Source organism: Python bivittatus, unplaced genomic scaffold, assembly GCF_059951505.1.
Source record: "Python bivittatus isolate LINGU-HERP-01145 unplaced genomic scaffold, Pbiv_v1 ctg000610_np1212, whole genome shotgun sequence".
In the NCBI taxonomy this organism is placed as follows: domain Eukaryota; kingdom Metazoa; phylum Chordata; class Lepidosauria; order Squamata; family Pythonidae; genus Python; species Python bivittatus.
The window spans coordinates 21,833,832-21,858,392 of NW_028277088.1; the positions used below are offsets into that span (position 1 = coordinate 21,833,832).

The window sequence follows — 24,561 nt, forward strand, 5'->3', positions numbered from 1 at the left end:
CTCCCAAGGAGCAAGCATCTTTTAATTTCATGGCTGCATTCTCCATCTACGATAATCTTGGGGCCCAAATAAATAAAGTCTGCTACTGCTTCCATTTCTACTTCTTCTGTTTGCCAGGAATTGATGGATCCAGATGCCATGATCTTAGTTTTTTAATGTTGAGCTTCCAGCCAGCTTTTGCACTCTCCTCTTTCACCCTCATCAAGGGGCTCTTTAGTTCTTCTTTACTTTCTGCCATTAGGGTGGTATCGTCTGCATACATGAGGTTGTTGATATTTCTCCCTGCAATCTTAATTCCAGCTTGTGATTCTTCCAGCCTGGCATTTCTCATGATGTACTCTGCATATAAGTTAAATAAGCAGGGTGACAGTTTACAGCCTTGTCGTACTCCTTTCCTTATTTTGAACCAATTGGTTATTCCATGACCAGTTCTAACTGTTGCTTCTTGGTCCGCATACAGATTTCTCAGGAAACAGGTAAGGTGGTCTGGTACCCCCATCTCTAAGAATTTGCCAGTTTGTTGTGATCCACACAATCAAAGACTTTTGCATAGTCAATGAAGCAGAAGTAGATGTTTTTCTGGCACTCTTGTGCTTTCTCCATGATCCAGCGAATGTTGGCAATTTGATCTCTAGTTCCTCTGCCTCTTCGAAACCCAGCTTGTACTTCCGGTAGTTCTTGGTTCACATGCTGTTGAAGCCTAGCTTGTAGGATTTTGACCATAACCTTGCTAGCATGTGAAATGAGCACAATTGTGCGGTAGTTTGAGCATTCTTTGGCATTGCCCTTCTTTGGAATTGGAACGTAAACTGACCTTTTCCAATCCCGTGGCCACTGTTGAGTTTTCCAAATTTGTTGATATATTGAGTGCAGCATTTTAACAGCATCATCTTTTAGTATTTTAAATAGCTCAACTGGAATACTGTCATCTCCACTAGCTTTGTTGTTAGTAATGCTTCCTAAGGCCCACTTGACTTCGCTCTCTAGGGTGTCCGGCTCAAGGTCAGCGACCACACCGGCATGGACGTCCAGGACATTAAGATCTTTCTTGTATAGTTCTTCTGTGTATTCTTGCCACCTCTTCTTAATCTCTTCTGCTTCTGTTAGGTCCCTACCTTTTTTGTTCTTTATCATGCCCATCTTTGCACAAAACGTTCCCTTGATATCTCCAGTTTTCTTGAAGAGATCTCTAGTCTTCCTCATTCTGTTGTTTTCCTTGATTTCTTTGCATTGTTCATTTAAGAAGGCCTTCTTATCTCTCCTTGCTATTCTCTGGAAATCTGCATTCAGTTGTTTATATCTTTCCCTTTCACCCTTGCTTTTCCCATTCCTTCTTTCCACAGCTATTTGTAAAACCTCATCAGACAGCCATTTTGCTTTCTTGTATTTCTTTTTCTTTGGGATGGTTTTAGTTGCTGCCTCCTGTACAATGTTACGGACCTCCATCCATAGTTCTTCAGGCACTCTATCAAATCTAATCCCCTAAATCTATTCATCACCTTCACTGTGTAGTCACAAGGAATATGATCTAAGTCATACCTGAGTGGTCTAGTGGTTTTCCCTACATTCTTCAATTTAAGCCTAAACTTCGCAATAAGAAGCTCATGATCTGAGCCACAGTCAGCTCCCGGTCTTGTTTTTACTAACTGTATAGAGCCTCTCCATCTTTGGCTGCAAAGTACATAATCAGTCTGGTTTCGGTATTGACCATCTGGTGAACTCCATGTGTAGAGTCATCTTTTATGTTGTTGGAAAAGAGTGTTTGCTATGACCATCTTGTCCTCTTGACAAAACTCTATTAGCCTTTGCCCTGCTTCATTTTGTACTCCAAGGCCTATTATTCCAATTATTTCTTGACTTCCTACTTTAGCATTCCAATCCCCTATGATGAAAAGGACATCTTTTTTTGGTGCTAGTTCTAGAAGGTGTTGTAGATCTTCATAGAACCAGTCACCTTCAGCTTCTTTGGTATCAATGGTTGAGGTATAGACTTGGATTACTGTGATGTTGAATGGTTTGTCTTGGATTCACACTGAGATCATTCTGTTGTTTTTGAGGTTGTACCCCGTTACTGCCTTTCCCACTCTCTTATAGACTATGAGGGCTACTCCATTTCTTCTAAGGGTTTCTTGCTCACAGTAGTAGATATAATGGTCACCTGAATTAAATTCACCCATTCCCGTCCATTTTAATTCGCTGATTCCCAAGATGTCAGTGTTCAGTCTTGTCATCTCATGTTTGACCACATCCAGCTTGCCTTGATTCATAGATCTTAGATTCCAGGTTCCTATACAATATTGTTCTTTACAGCATCAGACCTTCTTTTCACTTCCAGATACATCCACGACTGAGCGTCCTTTTGGCTTTGGCCCAGCCGCTTCACTCTTTCTGGAGCTACTTGGAATTGCCCTCCACTCTTCCCCAGGAGCATATTGGACACCTTCTGACCTGAGGGGCTCATCTTCTGGTGTCATATCTTTTAGCCTTTTGATATTGTCCATGGGGTTTTCTTGGCAACGATACTGGAGTGGGTTGCTGTTTCCTTCTTCAGTGGATCACGTTTTGTGAGAACTCTTCGCCATGACATGGCAGTGATCCATGAAGGGGATTTAGACCTTTATCCTATCCTAACATATCCTGTTTACAATTCTGTTACTGTAAAGCTCATCTTAAGCATTTAGTAGCAAAGCAATACTTTTCTCTCATATTCTATTGCTGCATTGCTTTCCCAGAAGTTTGAATCAAACACTAGGTTTTGGCAACTCCTTCGCTGCTTTTTGTTGAATTAAAAAGTGGCAAACTGACTAAGTAAACAGTATTGCATTAACTATTGTACCACTGTCGGGAAGTTTCAAATAAAACAGTTTAGAACTTTAGTATTTTAAAGAAAATTTCTCAGATGTTCTGATTACAGAACTATGGTATAAAATTTAAGAAGCTTAAAAATTAATAATTTTAACATTTGAACAGAGTGTTTAGTAAAAATGTATAAACCTTATAGATGTTAGACCTTTTAGTTGTTCAAGAGCAAATAAAAGTAACTGATTTTCTATTAATAAAAGATTAGCAAGTAGCAGAAAGATTCACAGTGTACATTTGAAAATACCACCCTCATGGGATGCAGTAAACTATCATTTCTCATCATTAGCTTGACAAAATATTATTTCATCAGTTTGCTTTGGCAAAATGATTGTTGACCAAAAGTTAATTGGATTTGCAAGTCACATTTAAGACAGATTCATTTCCACAGGCCTTAAAAAAATAGGAAAACATTTGAGTAATAAAGTAATTGAATTGAACTACAAATTTTGAGAACAAACTGCTTTTTCTTGTTGTAGAAATTTTTAATATAAGTATTATAACAACTGCAAATGATAGATACTACTACAGAAGAGGCATTCCCACCTCTGTAAGTACATGACTTACTGCTGTGTGTTACATTGCACTTACATCCTAAAACGTGTATCTTTAATTGGCATTGCTTGAATTGGATGATAGCCCTACTTTTATATATACAGATTATCTGTTAACAGAAATTAGTAAACAGAAATAAGTCTGATATACAAATTATACCATCTTCCAGTATATTTGTATTTATTTATATTTTATACAACATACTGTAGGTGCATAATTCCAGTCAAAGATCACATATATCATATGGGATGTTGAAAGCTTCATTCCAAAAACAAGCAGGAATAGGATCTTAGATATTACTTCAAGTTTTCCATCATATACATACAAACTCTGTATATCTCTTTAGCAAAATGAAAAACAGAAAACAGTTTGAGTTTATTTGTTCACCAGTAGATGGTGGTACAACATTCAATAGTAAGAGTTTCAGTGCTGACAATTTGATTTTAGTCTCAAATTGGACTAAGAGGAAGTGAAGGTAATAAAGGTAGAAGAGATTAAACAGTGCAGGCATACATTTTTGGGAAGAGGGGACAGATGGAAGTTTTCTTACTGTTTCAAAAGGGGGAAAGTGCAATTTTTTTAATTAGTTGAGGAAGCTATCAGTATCATAGTCTTCTCCATAATAGCAAAATGTAGCTGGTTTTTTGTTTTACAAAAGGAGTTTGGAAGAGAGTAGATGAACAGGAATGATCAGATAGGAGTTGGGAAAAGGTAAAGAGGATGGTGAGAAAAAATTGAGAGAGAGAAAGAAAGGCAGGTTTGAAAAGGGAGAAAGGATACAAGGCAAAGTGGTGGGAAAGGGTTGGGAAATGCAGTAGCAAGTAGACACAGAAGAAAGTTGGGGAAGAAGGGTTGGATTTTTGGCTGCATTCAACCCTTGTTGGGCCACATGTGGCTCAGAGATTACATTTTTGTGTTGGTTTGCAAAGGTTAAAACAAGATATGTTGTTACTTCTGGCAACCCTTTATGGACTTTCTGCTGACACCACAACTGAAAAGATGATGTTTTATGGATTTGTTTATAGATAAGAGATGGGATACGGAATGGAGATAAATGTTGGTAACCTTAGAAGGGGTAAAGAGTCACTAAATTTGTTAATACTTGTGATGAATTGGAAGTCACTTTCTTTATATATTTATTATATTCTTATTTTTCTCTTTCTTCTCTCTCTCTCTTTTTTTCCTTGCACTTTTTACTCCTATTCTCTTTTCCTTCTTTACGTTTAGTTTATATTAGATTTTACTACTATAATAAAAAAATAAAAACTATATATAGATATATAGATATAGATTAAAAAGAAAGATTACACTTTTTGCTGTCTTGTAAAACAGCCTATTCTAGAGCTACCGTATCTGCACTGCTAGACAGCAGCAGAAGGATCAGTATAAAATCTGAAATTTACTTGTGTCTATTTATGTAGGAAGTCCTAGTTGGCCATTACAGTAGCAACACTGGTCCCAAATTGAAATAGTGTTTTTTTTTTATCAGTTACCATTTTTATTTTGCAGCTTAAAAATGAAATTTGGATATGGTGTATTTTATAAAGATGAAGCCAACTTTGGCAGACAAATGTATTTTTGAAGAATCCCAGATTTCTCATGAAAACTTAACTTTATACACATATTTACCATAAATTCTCTCTGTCATTTTTTTTCATAGCTAGGGTTGATGTTTATTGAATTCTTTTGCTCTCTAGTGCTTTTACTCTGCATACATAGAGGGCTAGAATTAAAGGTCCTGCCTACTTTTACAAAGGACAGGGCTTTTCTTTCCAGCTTGGAGCAGAGGAATTAGGCTTTTCTTACTGCAGGCACGAGTGTCACATTCCGTTCTGATTTTTTTAAATTTTCAGTTGGTATAGGAAATTTGCTTCAAGATATACCAGTGAGAAATTAATCATGTGGGTTATTAATCATGTGTTTTTCTGTTTTCTTTTAGAAAATATCCTTGCAATTTCTGTATACAGATATGGAATCGATTTCTATGATGGAAAGTCCTAAAGTCTTAAATGAAACTTTCTTACCAAATGGCAGGGATTATATCAAGGACACCAGTAAGATTACAGTTGGCATAATTGGAAGTGGGGACTTCGCTAAATCCTTGACCATTAGGCTTATCAGATGTGGGTTCCACGTGGTAATAGGAAGCAGAAACCCTAAATTTGTTGCTGAATTCTTTCCCCATGTTGTTGATGTCACTCATCATGAAGATGCTGTGGCAAAAGCAAACATAATTTTCATTGCTATACGCAGAGAACACTATGCAGCTTTGTGGGACCTCAAGCACCTACTTGTTGGTAAAATCCTTGTCGATGTCAGCAACAACATGAAAATTAACCAGTATCCAGAATCCAATGCGGAGTACTTGGCATCCCTTTTCCCAGATTCCTTTGTTGTCAAAGGGTTCAATGTTATTTCAGCATGGGCACTACAAGTAGGACCAAAAGATGCAAGCAGACAGGTGAGTTATGTATTTCAGCACTTAAAACAATGAAAATATGAGTGCCTCCTTTAATACCCATAATCAACTTGTTATTATATATTCCCAAATAAAACAATGGCATAAGGAAAGTATTCTCTTTATTGTTCACACCAACAGCATTCTCTTGCCACTCAAAATTTCATTCAGCACACGGAGCAAACAGTGCTCTCTGTGTCAAGGCAATAAAAAGTAACTGGTATTGCTGAAGTAAAACCAAGTAAAAACCAGTAAAAACATCAAACACCAAAGAAGTTACACAGTTGTTAGCACCGGAAATTTGTAAATAGCAGAATACTGCAGATATTTAGAAACAAAACAGGACAGACCCAATGCTTTTATCCCGGTTAGCTTTGCACAGAGGTGTTCTGTGTATTTGGATGCTATAAGAGATTTTCAAAAACCTACAGTTATTGTCCAATTTTTAAGAAATTAGCAGATGTAATTCTGAAATAATTTATTTAATCAACTATCAAATAAATAAATGAGAAACTACTTGAAGCCTCTGTTACAAAATGCTGTAATTTTTCATATGAGACTACCTACAAAATGAAATGATATTATTTCTCATCTTCATGGTATAATAGCTTTAGCATTCAGTTTTATCAGGAAGCAGAGGAGAGTTTCTGGCTGAGAGCCTCATTTGGCCTTGGAATGGCTCATCAGTCCACAATCAAAAAAATAAATAAGACCAGAGCAAAAGAGGGTTGGACAACATACATTCAATTTAATTAAAATTAAAGTAAGTACAATTAATGTGGTTAGTAGGGCTGTTGTATATTGTGAAAATGATTAAAAAGAAATGGCTTTGGACCTTGCATGCGCGCAGCACATATTTGCTATTCCTTACTGTAAAGCATATAAGTCTTTTTTCATGCTTCCATAGAAGTCTGAAAAAAAGTTGTGGCTGCTTTAAGAGTAGGATTAAAGATGTGCGCTTGTAATGATTTCATTCATTAAAGGAGCAGGATCTTTTTTCAGACTTGTATAGAAAAAAAAAGATATATGCCTGAATGACACTTCTTCCAAATCATTTTCAGAGTGTTCACAGGTCTACTGGTTATGTCCCATGTATTTAATAACTTCTCCTTTAGTATCAATATTTGGAGGGGCTCTGAGGGATGCATCCAGGATTTGGGAGGATTATGTGTGGCCCTGGGCAACATGTTTTGCATCCTTGAGTTATATAAGTAGAGATAAACGTAATTACAAATGTCTTTTTAAATTACAAGTGAGAAATATATCTGAAAAGTTGAGTTAAAACTTTTAAAGGTGATTACAGGAAATGGGTTCTCATACTTGGAAATATAAACTCTAGTTTGACTATTTAGTCATTGCAGTTACTGTTTGTTTGTTTGTTTTAGGTTTACATATGCAGTAACAGCATTCAAGCTCGACAACAAATTATCGAACTTGCTCGTCAGCTCAATTTTATTCCTATTGATTTGGGCACTTTATCATCTGCAAGGGAGATTGAAGATTTACCTCTTCAACTGTTCACACTGTGGAAGGGACCAGTAATAGTGGCTGTTGGCCTAGCCACCTTCTTTTTTATCTATTCCTTTATTAGAGATGTAATACATCCTTATGTGAGGAATCAGCAGAGTGATTTTTATAAGATTCCTATTGAAATTGTGAACAAGACATTGCCAGTTGTTGCAATTACTTTATTATCTCTAGTGTATTTATCAGGGCTCCTGGCAGCTGCTTATCAACTTTATTATGGTACTAAATACAAACTGTTTCCACCCTGGTTAGAGAACTGGCTGCAATGTAGAAAACAGCTTGGATTACTTAGTTTTTTCTTTGCGACAGTTCATGTTATTTACAGCCTCTGCTTGCCTATGAGGAGGTCAGAACGATACCTATTTTTAAATAAAGCTTATCAACAGGTAAGAAAAGTGTGCCTTTTGGGTCAGGTAATTCAGAATGCCCTGATATTGCTGCATGTGTGATTCGTAATTTGAGTTGTGTTGATCATTGCCTAGACATTTCTTCCTGTATGAAAGAAACATTCAATTGTGGTTTTTAAATGTGTTAATATTTATACTATGTATAAGTAGTCCTTCAGGTTCAAAGAAGACATGCTGTTGGGGAGTTCATCTGTGGGCACAGAGGCGGCTCTGCAGTCTCAGTCTGGAAGTGCAGAGTCTAGCACAATGGGGGAACTGGAAATCATTGTTGTAATAACTGCGGATGTTATTCTGTGATGCCACACACGGTTTTCCATCAGTTTTTGGTGGTGCTTGTCTTCAAAGCCGGTGGAGGCTTTATAGCACAGGGCTCACCAGTGGGTTCTGTCAGCAGCCACAGCTTCTGGTTCCCTTGGCTGGATGTCACAGTGGCATGGGGTTTCTTCCACAGTGTCTTTGTAGTGCTTGTGTGGACGATCTCAAAGTTTCTTCCCAGACTCCAGTTCACCGTAGAGCAACTGGCGAGGCATACAGTGGCCGTCCATTCTGATGATATGTCCCACCCACTGCATCTGGGCTCTGATAATCAAGGACTCAATGCTGGTGGACTTTGCACAATCCAAAACTTCCAGGTTGGAAACATGGTCTTGGCAATGAATGTCAAGGATGGAGTAGAGAGCGCACATGTGAAATTTCTTCAGTTGTTTGATGTGCCTTTGGAACAGAGTCCAGGACTCACATCCATATAGGAGAGAAGGGATAACCACAGTCGGTAGACTTTCAGCTTTGTGGAGATATGGATGTTGTGTTGATTGAGCACTGTAGTATGCAGCCGCCCCAGAACCTGGCTGGCCTTGCTGATCCTGGAGTCAGTTTCTTTGTCCAAAGACCCATCACTTGAGATGATGCTTTTCATGTATTTGAAGCTGTTACATTTGTCAGCTGGGTGTTGTCAACAGTGATGGTTGGTTCTACGGGGTTGGTATTTGGCACAGGCTGGTAAAGTAGTTCAGTCTTGTTCAGAGTAATAGTCAGGCCGAATAGCATAGCAGCATTTTTGTTCAGCATCAACTATAGATCACTGTCTTTGTGTGCCAGGACTGCACAATCATCATCAAAGAGGGTTTCTTGAATGACTGTATGGAGGCACTTCATCCCAGCATTCAAGCAGTGAAGGTCAAAGAGAGAGCTGTCCAACTGGTACCTGATGTACACTCCCTCCTTCAGACTCTGGACAGCATGTGACTACATGCAAGTGAAGAACAGATTGAACAGGACCAGGGCTACCACACAACCCTGTTTCACCCCATTGGAGATGGCAAATGCAGCTGACATATCACCATTGTAAAAGACCTGTCCTGTCATTCTGCTGCTTCCTGTAATGAACCCTCATCTGCAAGCCTGGTCTCACTGAGTGCAGTGATGTCAGTGCTATAACGGTGAACTTCAGCTGCTATAAGTGCTGTTCGTCTTTCAGGCTTTGACCTTGTCTCTATCCAGCAAGGTGTATAGAATTTCCTAGACAAGAGAAGAGAAGAGACAATAGTAGAGAAGCTATGAAAAGGATAACACTGCCATACATCAGAAACATCTCAGAAACAACCAACAGACTATTACAACCACATGGCATCGCTGTAGCACATAACCCAACTAAAGCCCTCCAAAACATCTTAAGTTAACCAAAAGACCCAGTAGCCCAAGAAGAAAAAACAGGAGTCACCTACAACATACAAAGTAAGGATTGTAACAGCCACTATGTAGGACAGACAGGCAGAAGACTAGCAGAGCGCATCCATGAACACCAACTAGCAGTCAGAAGAGACAATGAAAACTCCTTAATCTCATAACACATGGACAGACTTAACCATAATTTCAAGTAGGAAACTGTCAGTGTCTTAGTTCAAGCTAAATCCAAAAATGCAAGGGAATTCCTGGAAGCATGGTATTCAGACAAGTCAGCCATCAACAGGCACATAGAGATAAACAACATTTACACGCTATTCAAAAGAGACAATAAAAAGGAAACAAAAAGACCAGAACAGCTCCTCACTAGCAATCAATACCCAGATAAACAAGGATTAACACCAGGATCTACACTGGACAAACAAGCAGTAAACAATACCCTAATCAAAGAACTACCAAGAGACAAGCAGTAAACAACAGCCTAATCAAGGAACTACCAAGGAGAAAAAACACCCCCACCAACATTGACAGGGCAAGCTACTGTATATAAACAGAGGAAACCCCACTCCCTTCTAGCACTGAAGATGTTACCTAGCCAGGTAATGAAACATCTGCAAGAAAACAGCCAAGATCAGAGAACCCCAAGGACTCCACAATTTCCTAGACATTTCTACCTATATGAAAGAAACATTCAATTATGGTTTTTAAATGTGTGAATATTTATACTATGTATAAAGTCTCCCAAATATGCAATACTTGATGAATAATAAGTTATAAAAAGACAGGCTCAAAGGACATACCTAAAGGAGCATATGCGTTAAAAATCATCATAAAAGTAACAGGAAACATGTAATCATAATATATGTAATACATGTAATCATGTACATGTAATACGTGTAAACATGTAAACCCTGTTCTTACATGTGATGTCCAATACATTATTTCTTTTTATCAAGTTGATTTAGCTTCAATAATGTTCACCCTGTTCCTGGAAACTGCTCACTTGACTCCAAAACAATCAATGTAGAGATATATATGAAGTATATATGAAGTATTCAAAGAATAGGTAGGTAGGTAGGTAGGTAGGGAGAGAGAGAGAGAGAGAGAGAGAGTATTCAAAATAAGAGGAATTGTAACTAATTTCTCAGTTTGCATAATTTATTTTCCTTCTAAACGTGGGAAGGGTCAGATCTACTGAGGTTTCTAAAGCCTCCTTATAATCATTAATGAGCTCTCTCCTATCTGCTCCCATTCATGATAATTCAACAGGCACACTTTAAAGCCCATCAGATCTTCCAATTTTAAATAATTTTGTATAAATGTGTTTTAATATCCTAAAATGTTAAGAATTCCATAATCTCTTCGTCTTTCTCCAGGTCCGTGAAAATATTGAAAATTCCTGGAATGAGGAAGAAGTATGGCGAATTGAAATGTATGTCTCTTTTGGAATAATGAGCCTTGGACTGCTTTCTCTGTTGGCTGTGACTTCTATTCCTTCAGTAAACAGATCATTAAATTGGAGGGAATTCAGTTTTATTCAGGTGTGTACTGCAGTGAAATACTGAATTATAAACTAATCTAGCACAAGTGGCTTCAGTAGGGATTCAGTACTGAAAGGTTCAAGGTTGTGAGATGGTAACATTTTTTCTAAATAGTAACGTACAAGTAATCATGGAATCTAAATTAATTCAGTAGAAAACCAATCCTAAAAAATGCTTAGTCAATAATAAATCCTTGATATTGAACAATACTTTTTTCTACTTAATTCTGTCACTGATGAGAACAGGAAGCAATTGTAGGGTTTATACAAAGGGTACAAAAAGTGCAACTCATTGGTTTTCCTTCCAAGCCATCCATGGTGTATGGGAGAGGAAAATCTTTAGCCTTTTATGTATATGAGAGTAGGAGGGTAGCAGAATTTTAAGAGGTCACATGGATCTCTCAAATGGCTTAAGTCACCTACCTCATCCCTTAGGAAAACTCACTAAAATCACAAAAAAAGGGTCTGATAAAAGCTACACTGCAGCCCTCAATGTACCAACAAAACTCAGTGCAGCCTCAAGCCAAAAAAAAGTTCCGTATGCCTTACTTATACAGTACCCAACAGCATCTGCACAGAGAGAGGGTCAAAGTTGGTAAGACAGGAGAGTGCAAGATTGTTGAAATGCAAGCTCCACCCCTTTTGCAGATGGCAGAGTTTTTAACCTCCCCCCCCCATGCCACTGTTTATATTATTTTAAAATATTCACAATTCCATTGCAGTGCCCTAATATCACAAATCATACAGCCCAACTAAGGATTCTAAATACATTTCAGGCATGCATAAGAGTTGTACATGGAAGGTGCCTGCCAATTTATTTATTTATTTTTTATTTATTTATTTATTTGTTTGTTTTTTGGTGGCCTTTATGTATAACTACTTCCCTATATAAACATTTATTCAAATAAGCAAACTTATTTCTTGTTTCATTTTAGTCTTTCTACCAGTAGAGCATATTAGCACATTTGCTGTGCTAATCCAGCAAAACATGAAAGGCCCCTGGGCCTTTCCAACTACCAGTTGAATATACAAGAAGTTTCCATTCATTTTTCACCTTCTTTTTAGTTAATTGCTAAAGTTAATTGGGGTCATCACACTAAACAATATTAGACCAATTTTCAGAATACTGAATGTTAGTTTTCATTGTATGTTCACAAGTCCTTTAGCCATGTTCAGAATTAATTTTTGTTCAGCCTATTTGTATACCATAACATGGGGGGAAACCCAATCGCTTTATATCTATGTTTATATTAGTTTAGTTTTTGTAAATAACTTTTAATAGTTTGTTATCTATATCTGTTAATCAAGATCTCAGCATTTTAATTTGTATTTGTTTCCTATCTTCAAATCTCAAAGTCTACACTTGGATACGTCGCTCTTCTCATAAGTACTTTCCATGTATTAATTTATGGATGGAAAAGAGCCTTTGAAGAAGAATGCTACAGATTTTACACACCACCAAATTTTGTTCTTGCACTTGTCTTGCCATGCATAGTAATTCTGGGTAAGGTAATTTTGCTTCTACCATGTATAAATAGGAAACTGAGAAAGATCAGAAGAGGATGGGAAAAAAGACAATTTATAGAAGATGGATCTGATTCATATCCCTCACCAGAAAGAATTACAGTCATGTGATCATACAGTGAAAATATTACCACAATATTTGTCCTTTTAATGTCTGTACTTAATATAGGTTTTATTTTAGACTGAAATATCTCAGGCATTAAGTGATATTATCAGAATATAAGCAATACAGATGAAGGCAGACATTGCATTTTCAGCATAATACAAAACACCTACAACATTTTGAAGGATTTGATTTCTGGGAAGTAAAACTGTTTAAGCCACTCCTGTCATTCCAAGACTACAGTTTTAAACAAATTTATAGGAGAGTAAGTTCCACTGAACTCAGTGGACTTTATTCAGAATAAATTTCTTTATGGTGGACTTGCTTGGAAACTGTTAGTTGTAGCTTCACTTGGGATACCAAACTCAATAAAGAGACCCCAGAACCACAAGCCCACCTGTACAGCCCTCTCAAAGTTGTCAGCAAATTGTAACTTTTAATAAAATAATTATTCTTTGGGTTTTTAATAATCATATTAACTACAATTGATTTTAAATTAATCAAATTTAAACTTCATTAAATTTGTATAGAAACCCATCTCACAAGTGTGACTCTGGGCAGCTCACAACGATTAAAACAACAACAGTAACAGTAAAAAAAAATAAACACAACAGCATACAACTATCCTAAAACCAGAATTAAAAATTCAATAAAACACAATCACAGCCGGTAAATATAAATCATATATCCGTTTAATATAGCCATTGCCAAGGCTCACCCCTACTGCTGGACCCCTAGAGACAATGGCATAGCCAAGTCTTCAGGCCTTCCTAAAAGCCAGAAGGATAGGTGCCAGTCTAAGTTCTTTATCCTGGCCCTGCCCATTCATTAGAGTGGACATGGTCTGTCATAAAAGCCAAGTTTATTTCTTGGCTCAAACTAACTTTAGATCTATTTTAGATCTCAGTCCTTCAAGAGATAAACCTACTGTGGCAACTTTTACATATTTGTTCCTCCTGCTTTCTGGCTTGCATTCTTAGTGCTCTGATTATATCAGCCTGGAGATGGAATAAAAGTTTGACATCAGTATCTGATATCCTTGGACAGTTGATACTACTGTTGGCCTTTAGGTCCTCTGAGGTGGTGTTTTTTTTTTTCCTTGATCCAGCAATCTCTGCAGCCAAAGATGTAGCTGAATCTAGTCATTTAAATTTCATATAGTACCCCAAACCAAATGTACTGGGAAATCATGGAAAATTAAAAAGTCAACCAGTGTAACTGGACTGGAACATTGCCACTGGATCCAAGTAAAGCCATCAGGCTCACTGATAAAATACAGCCCCCCCCCCCAAAGGAGAAGGAAAGCATAAGTGCAGTTACCTGCTAAAATGGGAAATACAAAAGTGTACAGTATGGTGGTTTTCCTGCTTTGAATCTGGGAATCTCCTTCCTTCAAAACTCAGAAATATATTTAAAAATTTTGTTTTAAAATTATAAGGGAGCCATTATAGAGTTAACATTTATAACTCTGTATAATTAAATAATATAAATTTCTATTAGGTGTAAAAAACAATCATAACTGTTGGTCCATAAAGGAAATCCTTAGCTGAGCAATAGCTTTATTAAGACTCAACCAAAAAGTGGCAGTTGTTGAGTTCTCCAGGACTATTCATCAGGCAACATATTCCATAAAGAGGATTGAGGCAGAATAATAATAATAAAGCAGTGTTAGGTGCTTTGGTGTTAGGTTAAACATCACATTTAGAAACAGAGTAAATCATTCTCCATTTAGCTATGATAGACTGAGAGCCAATAGTCTGTGTTTTGTTGGATTCTTGGGAGTGAGTGAAGTAATGAAACATCTGCAAGAAAAATGCATGCTCAGGATCCAACACTCTGAACCCGAGCTACATGTGTTCATCGTGTTTTGTGCTAGGAATAGCAGCCATTGTTTTTGTTTCTGAATGCTAGATATAACATAACATGCTTCATTCATCCACGACTTCCATCTTAGACTAACCTACTTGCAGACATCTGGTCGTCTTTTTGGATTTTCTTACTTCTCCCTCATTATCTACTTATTGGAGCATCTCATTAGAATTCTGGAAAAAACTTGAATGCTTAGACAATGTTTTACAATATTTTGGATGGTACCTACCTATGGTTTTTGATATCTAAATTAGCACAGGATTGCAACTAGCGGGCAGAATGAAGCAGAACTACATGTGAAGGTCTAAACTAAACACAGTGGTAGCTGTTTAACCCAATAGTTGTTTCAGTTACACATAAAACAGGAAGAAGTTAGATTTTTGAGGGCAGCCACCACTGTATCCTCCTATGCTATGATAAATTTGGTAATTTATCAGATTACCAAATTGAATTCATATTTTCTACGTAGCATTACTGTTAGACTAGAAATTCATATTTCACATATTATGCTTTCCTATCTTCAAGCTTTTTTTCCTTTTACTATATATATATGTAGTATACACACACACAGAGACACATATATACAATTTCACTCAGAACAACTGAAATAAAACTATTTCAGTTAATGGAGACATTTCACACCTGTTACAGTTAACAGTTAACAGTAAGGTTACTATGAATGTGGAACGTCTGTCTTTGAAAATAAACTACAAGCTGCAACTGAACAGAACTGAATAGAAGACTATATTCTTCTTGAATACATTGAGGCACTATTGGCTACTTGTAATGTTTCCTGTGACATTAATAGTATATTTTAAATGTGCTTTATAAAGGCACATGTCTATGTTTATGAAAACAAAATCAGTTTCTACAACTAAAACCAAATTGAAGCTTCAGTTGCAGGTTTTTAAAACTTTCAATATCAGAATCTGGATCACTATTCTGTTCTTTGCTAAACTGTTCTTTGCTTCACTAGTTCTGTTATTGCCATTTAAGGTCAGTGAAGGTGTTCAAAATGTACAGCCAAAATAAATGTTATTTGTTAAGTCATTTAAGAATCTGAAACAGCCTTCTGTAGTTTTATGGTACATCATCTGGAAATATTTTTCTAGGGAGAGTCCAGTTAGATTAACAAAATTCATATTCCAAAAGCCAAGCTAGACATGATGCTTAAGACGTCATTAGAAAGAACATCAGGATTGCTGATTTTTAGCTTGGCGTGGGAAAGGGGTTTTTTCATTAGGCCCATGTTACATGGGGAGATTTAATTTTTTTAGTCCCATTTATGGGTCCAACAATGAAACTTCCTTCCTTGCTTTTTGATTTAGCAAAATGGTAGTAGAATGTAGTAATACAGCCCATTGGGAATTTTTACCAGGATTGCACTTGGGGAAATAAAGATGAATCCTACTATGCCCATTCGTTATCACCCCAATAAAATAATGTTAGTAAGTGCACCTATTAGTAAACATCACATCTAGTTTCTTCTCAGCCATTTTCAACTGATGCCAGAATACCAAGTGTATGTGAAAAATGTATTCACTGCTCACCATCACTTTCTATATTATGTTAGAGTCTGCAGTCAGTGGAACATATTATTACTTTGAATTATCAGAGTACTTTATGTTAGATTTGCAGGGTGTAAATGCTTTTTGTAACAATTATTACTTAGTAGATATTAAAACACTTAATGGCCTTTCTATCTTTAAGAACCAGTAGTTGTCTGCTAGTATTTGTATGACCAGCAAGAATAAAAAGCAATGCTGATCTTGCTGTTGTAGCTATAGAGTAGAAGTTCATACAAATGAGAGAGAGGATTGTTTAATTTGCTTCCTTCTGTTTTTTAATAAAGCAGGACTGGATTCCTTAAAGCAGCAACATCTTTTTTCGGGTTTGAGCAGGTACTGTGCTCACATGAGGCCCAAAGCACTTCTGAATTATTGTTGGCATGTGCACAGCCATAATTTATAACTCTGCTAGGCTGGTATATAGTTATTATGTCGTAGGAATGATATTAAGTGGGAAATAGCAATTAACATATAGTAATTTTATATGAAACTGAAAGGGCTAGACTTTTACAAATTAGTTTGATTTCTTAGAATATCCTAATAGTCAAAACTCTAAAAAGTGGAAATTACAAAAATGATCCCAAACAGTTAAACAGGTCGATTTAAAGGGGAACTGATTATAAAATCAGATTGTTTTTCAGATGTCCACCAAACACCTTTTATTTTGTCTCTTCCTTTTCTGACCCAGTGTGGAATAGCTAAACCTGGTTAAATTCTTGTATTTCCCAGACATTTCTTTTAGGATTTTTTTCTTCCCTTCGCCATGACTTCGTCTTGTATATGCTCTGTGCTGAATTTCAGATGGTTGATTCAAAACATCTTAAATTACATACTGATTAGAGTATTAGATGTTAAAATGTTTTACTCTCATAGCTGTGTCATAACTGATTTGGATCTAGACAACCTATTGATATCAGCAGGTCAGTTCTGACTAAGTCTGGGATAAGCTCAAACATCTTTATTGGTTCACAGCTTTGCTGCAATTTCCTTAAATATTTTTAAATATTTAAAAGACAAATTATAATTATATGATGAAAAAATAGCAAAAAGAATTACCCACAAAACGTGAATAAACTATCACCCCCCCAAAAATCAGAGAATAAACTATCACCCCCCCAAAGATTATAAACAATTATAATCTTAGTGATTAAATGTCTTATATTAAAAGCATCCTTATAAAATCAGATTGTTTTTCAGATGTGGTCCACCAAACACCTTTTATTTTGTCTCTTCCTTTTCTGACCCAGTGTGGAATAGCTAAACCTGGTTAAATCCTCAACATAACGCAAAGCACATATAACAACTATCACTGCTGCCTTGTTTTTGACCACTATGTAATGTTAGGTATCTACAATCCTTACAAGATACAACAGGATTTTTTCAGGATCCATCGGCTTGAAATGAAAAGGAACATTTCCGCAGCCCAAAGTCCATCAGAGTTGGGCAGCTATAACAAATTTAAATAAATAAAATTCATAGTGGAGTACCTTTTGATCCATGTAATTTCCAATGAAATGTATTAGTAAATTGTTGATCCCATGTGCATTAGTGAGTAAATTCCACTGGATTCAGTAAGACTGTCTCCTAAATAAATATATTTGGAATCAGATTGACTAGATTCTATGAGCTATTTTCCTACATTCAGATTCCCACAAGGGAATTTATCACTATGTGCCCCAAGAAATGTAAATACTTATTCTACAAATGGTACTGCAAGTCCAGGATCTTTGATTAGTGATGTTGTATTGCACTTAGCTATAAATGCTTTGAAAATATTTTAAAGCTGTGCTGCAGAAATTTTTAAGGAAAGTGTTCTTACAGAATTAAGAGCAGTTATTTTTCATATTAAAGAGAGATTCTTTTATTTTAAAAATGATTCCAAATAATAAACTTGTATTTTTAGATAAAATAGATGAGAGTAACATTGAGATATAAATATGCTACATAGAATTTTACTGCATATTGACTGCAATTCATCTACAATTTTCAGTCCACAAATGTACACTGCTTTTCATACATATATGCCTTAAAAGCATGCAAAGTAGCAGCAGGATTGCAACCCAATTTATACAGTTCACAGTGAGTCAGATACAACAGACTGTACTAGTATGACTCTAAATTAACCAAAGTGTTCCTAGAATTAATACTTTTGCTAGATACTCAGATTTAATTTCCACAATGTACATAAGTGTATGTTAATTATTAAGACAGTGGTCCTGCTCAGAAGTTATTTACCACAACGTGTTTGACTAAGGATGAGTTTTGTGCTTGCATATTCCCCCCTTCCTTTCCCTTCACTTCTAATTCTCATATGCACTAGAATAACAACTTCCAAGGCTTGTTAAATTAATTTCCATTATATCTGACCTAAAAACTTACAAGATAATATCGTCAAGCCATATATTGACATTGTGATTTGTAGCTAAACTACAGATTTATTATAGCTTGTAAATTAGACTACAGGGGTCCCCCCCCCCCATTTGGATCTAACAGAAACACACTGGAAATTTTCCATTATGCTTTGTGAAACACAGGGAAGTATACAAGCATAATATTCATATGTTGCAGTGTATTGGACCAAGATCACTGTTAAGCTAGGCCATTACACACACACACACACACATCCATAACCCAATATTTTCAATGCAACCAGTGTAATTGCCATATATTTTGAATTGGGTATAAGCCATATAATAAATATAAATTGTTTATATATTTTTAGAAAACTTCAAATATTTTCAATTTCTTCTAAAAATATAACTTTATTTCTCATTACAATGCATTATAATACTCTACTGCTCCTGAATGTATGTATGCCATTCAAAATATAATTTCTATGCAGTGAAAACAAAATCATCTGTATAACTAATTCTGAACTTTAATTTTTCATAGCTGTAAATGGTTGGTTGGTTTCCTTCTGTGTTTAAATTGTGAGTCTTGATTACTGTTTTTCAACACTTTTAATTGACTGTTATTTGTTTACTGTATCTGGAGAGTACATTAGATTTGAATTTATGACAAATAAATTGTTTTGTGATTCTACTGCATTTTATTTAACATTTAGTGTCTGTTTGACTGTACCAGTGTAACTTCTCAAATGGGTGTACATTCTTGAACAAATGTGTGATGTTACAATCATAATAAACTTCCTTTGTGGAACACAGATTTATAGAAGTTCAGTGTGCATTTTTTTTAAAAAAATATTTACTATTGATTATATGCTGTTCAATCTAACAAGGTTGAAAGCAGTTTACAACAAAAAAAAATGCAACATGAAAATAAAAACCATCATTATCAACAAAACACAGCAATGGTGCCCCAAGAAATAACAACAACATCCGATCTATAGCAGAAGAGGTCCTGTCACTGCTGATTTATTCCCAGTCTCTCCAGAAAAGCCAGGTTTCAATAGCTTTCTAAAAACAATAGAGTGGAAAGAATGTGGTTTTAGAGAAGAGGGGTAGTGATTGAGAAGGCTTGTCCCCATGTTCCCTGAATATGATAGTCCTAGTGATTTGTTCCTAAAGTGAGCCTCTGTGTTGATTTGTTCTGGTAACCATTTGTTTCTTTTCTGGGCTATCTATGATAGTCTCAGGAGTCTTTTCCAACTCCAAAATTCAGATGCATCAATACTTTTCCTATCTTACTTCAAAGTCCAACTTTCGCTTCCATAGAATGTCACAAGGAAAACCACTGCCTGTGTGATTTTGACCTTTGTAGGTACAGATATATAACAGCATCTGAATATTTTTCCAAGGCTTTTATCACTACCACATGCTAGTCAGTGATATATTTCTTGACTGCTGGCTCCCTTATTGCTGACAACTGATCCTAAAAGGCAGAAGCTATCCACCGTTTCAATATCTGCATTGTTAGTTCTACAGCTGGTTGTTATACCTGTTGCTATTAGTGTAGACTTTTTCATATTTAATCTTGGCCCCATTTTTTTCACTGTGCTCCTTGACTTTACTCCTGGAGCTTGCAGATCATTTGCATTTTCAGCCAAAGAGTAGTGTCGTCAACATACTCCCAGTTGTTCTTCCTCTAATTTTAAAATTACCCTCATCTTTCTGACTTGCGTATAAGTCTTGTATGAGAGCAGTGAGATGATCTGGGATTTCCATTTTTCTAAGCACATTCCACAGCTTGACATGATTGACACAATCAAAGGTTTTTCTATAATCGATGGGACACATACTGACTTCCTTTTGGTATCTTTGATTTTCTCAATTAACCAGCATGTCAGCAATACAATCTCTGTCACCTTAGCCTTTTCTAAAGCCAGTTTAAACATCTGGCATCTCTTTTTCTATATAGGGCTATAAATTGTGTTGGATGATCCTAAGCATTATTTTGCTAGCCTGTGAAATTAAGGATATTGTACAATAGTGCCCATACTCTTTTAGGTCTCCTCTCCTTGGTACTGGTATATAAACTGACCTCTTCCAATTTGTTGGCTACTGTACCATTCTCCAGATTTGCTGGCATAGTTTTGTTAGAGCCTTTGCAGATTATTCTGTTGCTTGCCATATTTCTGTACATATTCCATCAATTACTGTAGCTTTCCAACTTGATAATGACTGGAAGTTGATCTAACTTCATCTTCTAGTACTAGAGGTTCTTATAAGTTGGGAATACCTTATAAGGAATTTTGGGTGTTGACATCCCTACAGTATAGAATTTCAGTATACTATATTTGCTCTTCTTTGAGTCAGTTACCATGTGTCCACTGGCATCCTTTAGAATACCAATTCAAGGTTGGAACCTCCTTCTGAGTCTGGAGATTGTTACAGTATTAGTTAATGGCCAGACATTATAGGGTGGAAGTGTTGCATTTGTTGAGTGGCCTATGGTTGCGGATATCAAAACACATGTTCAGAGACATTCCAAGAAAGTATCAGGTTGTGAAGAGACAGGGAATTCTAGAATCCATCCTTCTAGCAAGTTCCTTCTACTGCCTGAAGTTACAGCACGATCATGGTAAGGGCATAAACAGGAAAATCCTAATGATGCCCACAAAGGTGAATGACCTCTATAGATAGTTGAAAAATCATCAGTCAGTTATAACCCAAGCTATCATGCTGAGGTAATCCAACATTGCCAATAAAAAGCTGAAGAAATAAGTTTGAAGTACCATCTTCCACTCCATCAAAGATAGTTTCAAAGAGCTCTCCCAGACTTCCCATCTCCCTTTCATCACTCAGCCTATCACAATGAGGGTTTGATGGTATGTAAGGTTTGTGTGATTGAATGAATGTGAGATAAAATATGCTAAAATAAAGTTTTTAAAATCCACTAGTAGTCTCCTGGTATTGCTGGGTGGTGTTCACTGACTTTGCTCTAGTGCTGCATAAAAAGATTCTTAACTGTATTGTAATGGGCAAGCCTCGTCTAACATAAATTTGTAGCAAGAATTTTTGGAAGACTATATTTGTTTTTCTGTGTCTGTATCATTAATGTCTTTACAGATGTTGTTGTAATATGGTATCTTGTCTCTTCTAACAGCAATTCTTTGTTAAATTTCTAAGAAGTTTGTCTTTTTGGCTTTGGCTTCTTTTTTCTCCTCTAGAGAAATTAGGAAGAATCTTCTGTTATTTGTTCTGACATCCAGTTTGCATTCTGTTTCTGGGTCTCTTTTCATGTTCAACAGCTTTTTAAATTTTCATTTCAAAGCCTTATACAGTGACGATATGTCCTTTATTATAAAGTACAGTCCTTTATTTCAGAAAAACGTCCTTTAGATTTATTTATTTTCTTGGTTTTGCTCTTGAATTTTCCTTTGTAAAGCAAAGTTATAAACAAAAACAATGTTTTAAAATTCTTATGAACTTCTTTCAGATTTGCCCCCTTTTTAGGTTTGCCCCTTATTTTTTCCAAGAAAATATGGTCACTGTACTTATATAAGCCCCTCTAAAGAATATTTACCCATTTTTGGAAAAAAAAACACTTAGGAAGAATCTTCTGTTATATGTCACATGGAATAGTTTTTAAATGTGTAGTACAGCTTAAAAAAGAAAATAATTTGCTTTTACCCTAATTCTTGGAAAACTGAAAGGCAGAAAGAGGCACCAAATATCCTGGAATCTTTAGTCTTGCAGATATACCATGCCACTGGATTAACATATTCCAGGGCAAGCAACATGTTTTCTTTGGGTACCAGCGTGTCCATTTTGGTATCTGCTAAACTCCTTACCCCACTAGATTTTAAGAGAAGGATCCTCTAGCATCATCCTTATTTACAAAAATACCTCTGGACTCTATGTAAGCCCACAGGTACCCTCAGAAACATACAGATGATTACAGTGGTAAGTAGCCCAGAGTGGTTACTTTGGACATATATTCTCATGCTCAGAAAAAAAACATAGTAGAGGGGGTATAGAGTATCCTAGGGAACTTTCCTTCAGCTAAATATGGCAGCATTTTGTGAATAAGGCAGTCCCTTTTATGGCCATTTTGTGAGGGTAACCACAACTCAGTCTCAAAATTCAAAAAGTGTCCATAGCTCAAAAACATTATTTCTGACATACACAATGGACCCAACCACACATTTATTTATTTATAATCAAAGAGCAGATAATCATCCAAAACAACAAGCACATGGTTTCAGGATGATTCAAGCGCATTACATGATCGGGTTTTGATATGAGTCTGCAAGTAATTGATTTATTATTGCAGCTGCTCCCCAGCGCTAGCATCAACACCTCAGCTCCACCTCAGATCATCAGGCATTAGATTCTGATAAGAAGCATGAAACCTAGATCCCTCGCATGTGCAGTTCACAGTAGGGTTTGCACTCCTATGAGAATCTAATGCTGCCACTGATCTGACAGGAGGCAGAGTTCAGGCGGTAATGCGAGCGATGGGGAGCGGCTGTAAATACAGATGAAGCTTCGCTCGCTCATCCCTGCTCACCACCTGCTGTGCGGCCCGGTTCCTAACAGGCCACAGACCGGTACCAGTCTGCGGCCCCGGGGTTGGGGACCCCTGCTGTAAGGGGTAGAAGGTGTATCCTGGCCCCTTACAGACATTTATGGCCAGAAGCAACAGAATGTCTAAAGAACAGCGATAGAAAGGAAATACACTATATAACATGTCTGAATATACCTGGTGGTGTTGCTGACATGCCATGAAGCTATTCAGGAAAATGAATCAATCAGCATTAAGGGCAAAGCAAACACTGACATGGTTATATGTATGTTATATATAGGGAAATCTTAACACTCTTGAAGCACAGGGATTTCTCTTCAGGATACATTTTGTCCTAAGTTGCTTTCCACAATCAAAATCACAGGAATTTTGAGACTTCTATAGAAACTTCTCAAAGGCTTTCAGCTGGGAAGAAAAAAAAACACTGGCTGCACAAATGCTTATAAAAATTATGACAACTTCTCACATTTGTATGCGGGCCTGCATTTCTGAGTGCTGCTATTTGGAACTGGGTCAACAGCATCCAGAGAGCTGGGATGACCCTTTCTTGCCTTTAAAGCTCTTGGTGGCATTGCTAAGGTCGCTCGTTACTAACCAATGGCGGGGTATTATTACCTGGAATTTTAGACTTTATTATTATGTTTTTTTTTTTTTAATAAAGGTGATATTCGCATTTTTAACATGGCAGTCTAGGCCTCTTTTCTAACTTTGGGAAAGCATGTTTTTCTTCTGGACCAAGGCTATTCCTTTATAAGATAACTTGCCTTTTTAGCAACTAAACAATAAAGAGTGTATTCTGAAAAGTCCTTGAATATACTTGCAAGTTTTAAAGATACAATCCTGGCTGGGAGAGTGATGTAACCCATAAATTTGCCACTTGTGGAATGTTATCTGCAATCAGTGTTTTCTATTGTTCAATTCTCATGTGTAATCAATGTCTTTTATTGTTTGATTATTAGGTGTCTGACGTATCACATATACCTAATGTATCATTTGTTTCTGTACCCTATAAAAAGACTTGAAACACACACCCTTCCCCCAGTTAATATTTGCTTTTTGCTTTGCTTGACTTACTGGGTGGTTCTTCAGCTCCACGCCACCCGGGGTGCCTGAGTTTTAAAGGCAACAGTTTTACTGGTAATGTCGTCTCGGCGGCATTTCCTTACAGCAATGAGCGTTTTCCTTTGCTTCGAAAGGAGGCCTACTTTCGGAGGACTGTGGATCCGCTAAGGCCTTTCCCTTCCGCAAACCTGTCACACCCTAACCCTAACGGCTCAGGGTCCTCATAGAGTGTATGATAAATAACAGAGCAGGTGAGGAGGAGGGAGAAACCAATGATTCCGGGGTTGCAGCCTGCGGCCTCTTCCCTAATCAAAGAGGAGGGGTCAACGCTGAAGGCCTTGGCCTTGCTATAGTATTCCAGGGCACGTTCCTCCCTTCGTTTATCTTCTCTTCGGTTTTCCTCTCCCTTCCCTCCCGTCCGTCCTTCCCTCGGGACTCCCAAAGCCAGCCGGCTTCTCTCGCTCCCATAGCAACGGCGC

The 24,561-nt window shown here is 36.8% G+C and overlaps 1 protein-coding gene across 2 annotated transcripts in view; it reads left to right on the top strand.

Moving 5' to 3' along the window:
• The window catches only part of STEAP2 (STEAP2 metalloreductase), a 29,717-nt gene extending 10,465 nt beyond the window's left edge, over positions 1 to 19,252 (top strand). Inside the window, exons 2-5 of one of the 2 annotated variants that reach the window (XM_088150506.1) lie at positions 5,354 to 5,875; positions 7,258 to 7,785; positions 10,866 to 11,030; positions 12,568 to 19,252. In XM_088150506.1, the coding sequence (XP_088006632.1) occupies positions 5,384 to 5,875; positions 7,258 to 7,785; positions 10,866 to 11,030; positions 12,568 to 12,627 (1,245 nt within the window). In that variant the 5' untranslated portion in view covers positions 5,354 to 5,383 and the 3' untranslated portion in view covers positions 12,628 to 19,252. Of the gene's footprint in view, positions 1 to 5,353; positions 5,876 to 7,257; positions 7,786 to 10,865; positions 11,031 to 12,385 lie in introns of both variants that reach the window. The other variant, XM_007424152.3, reaches the window with a different exon arrangement.
• The last annotated feature ends 5,309 nt before the right edge of the window (positions 19,253 to 24,561 follow it).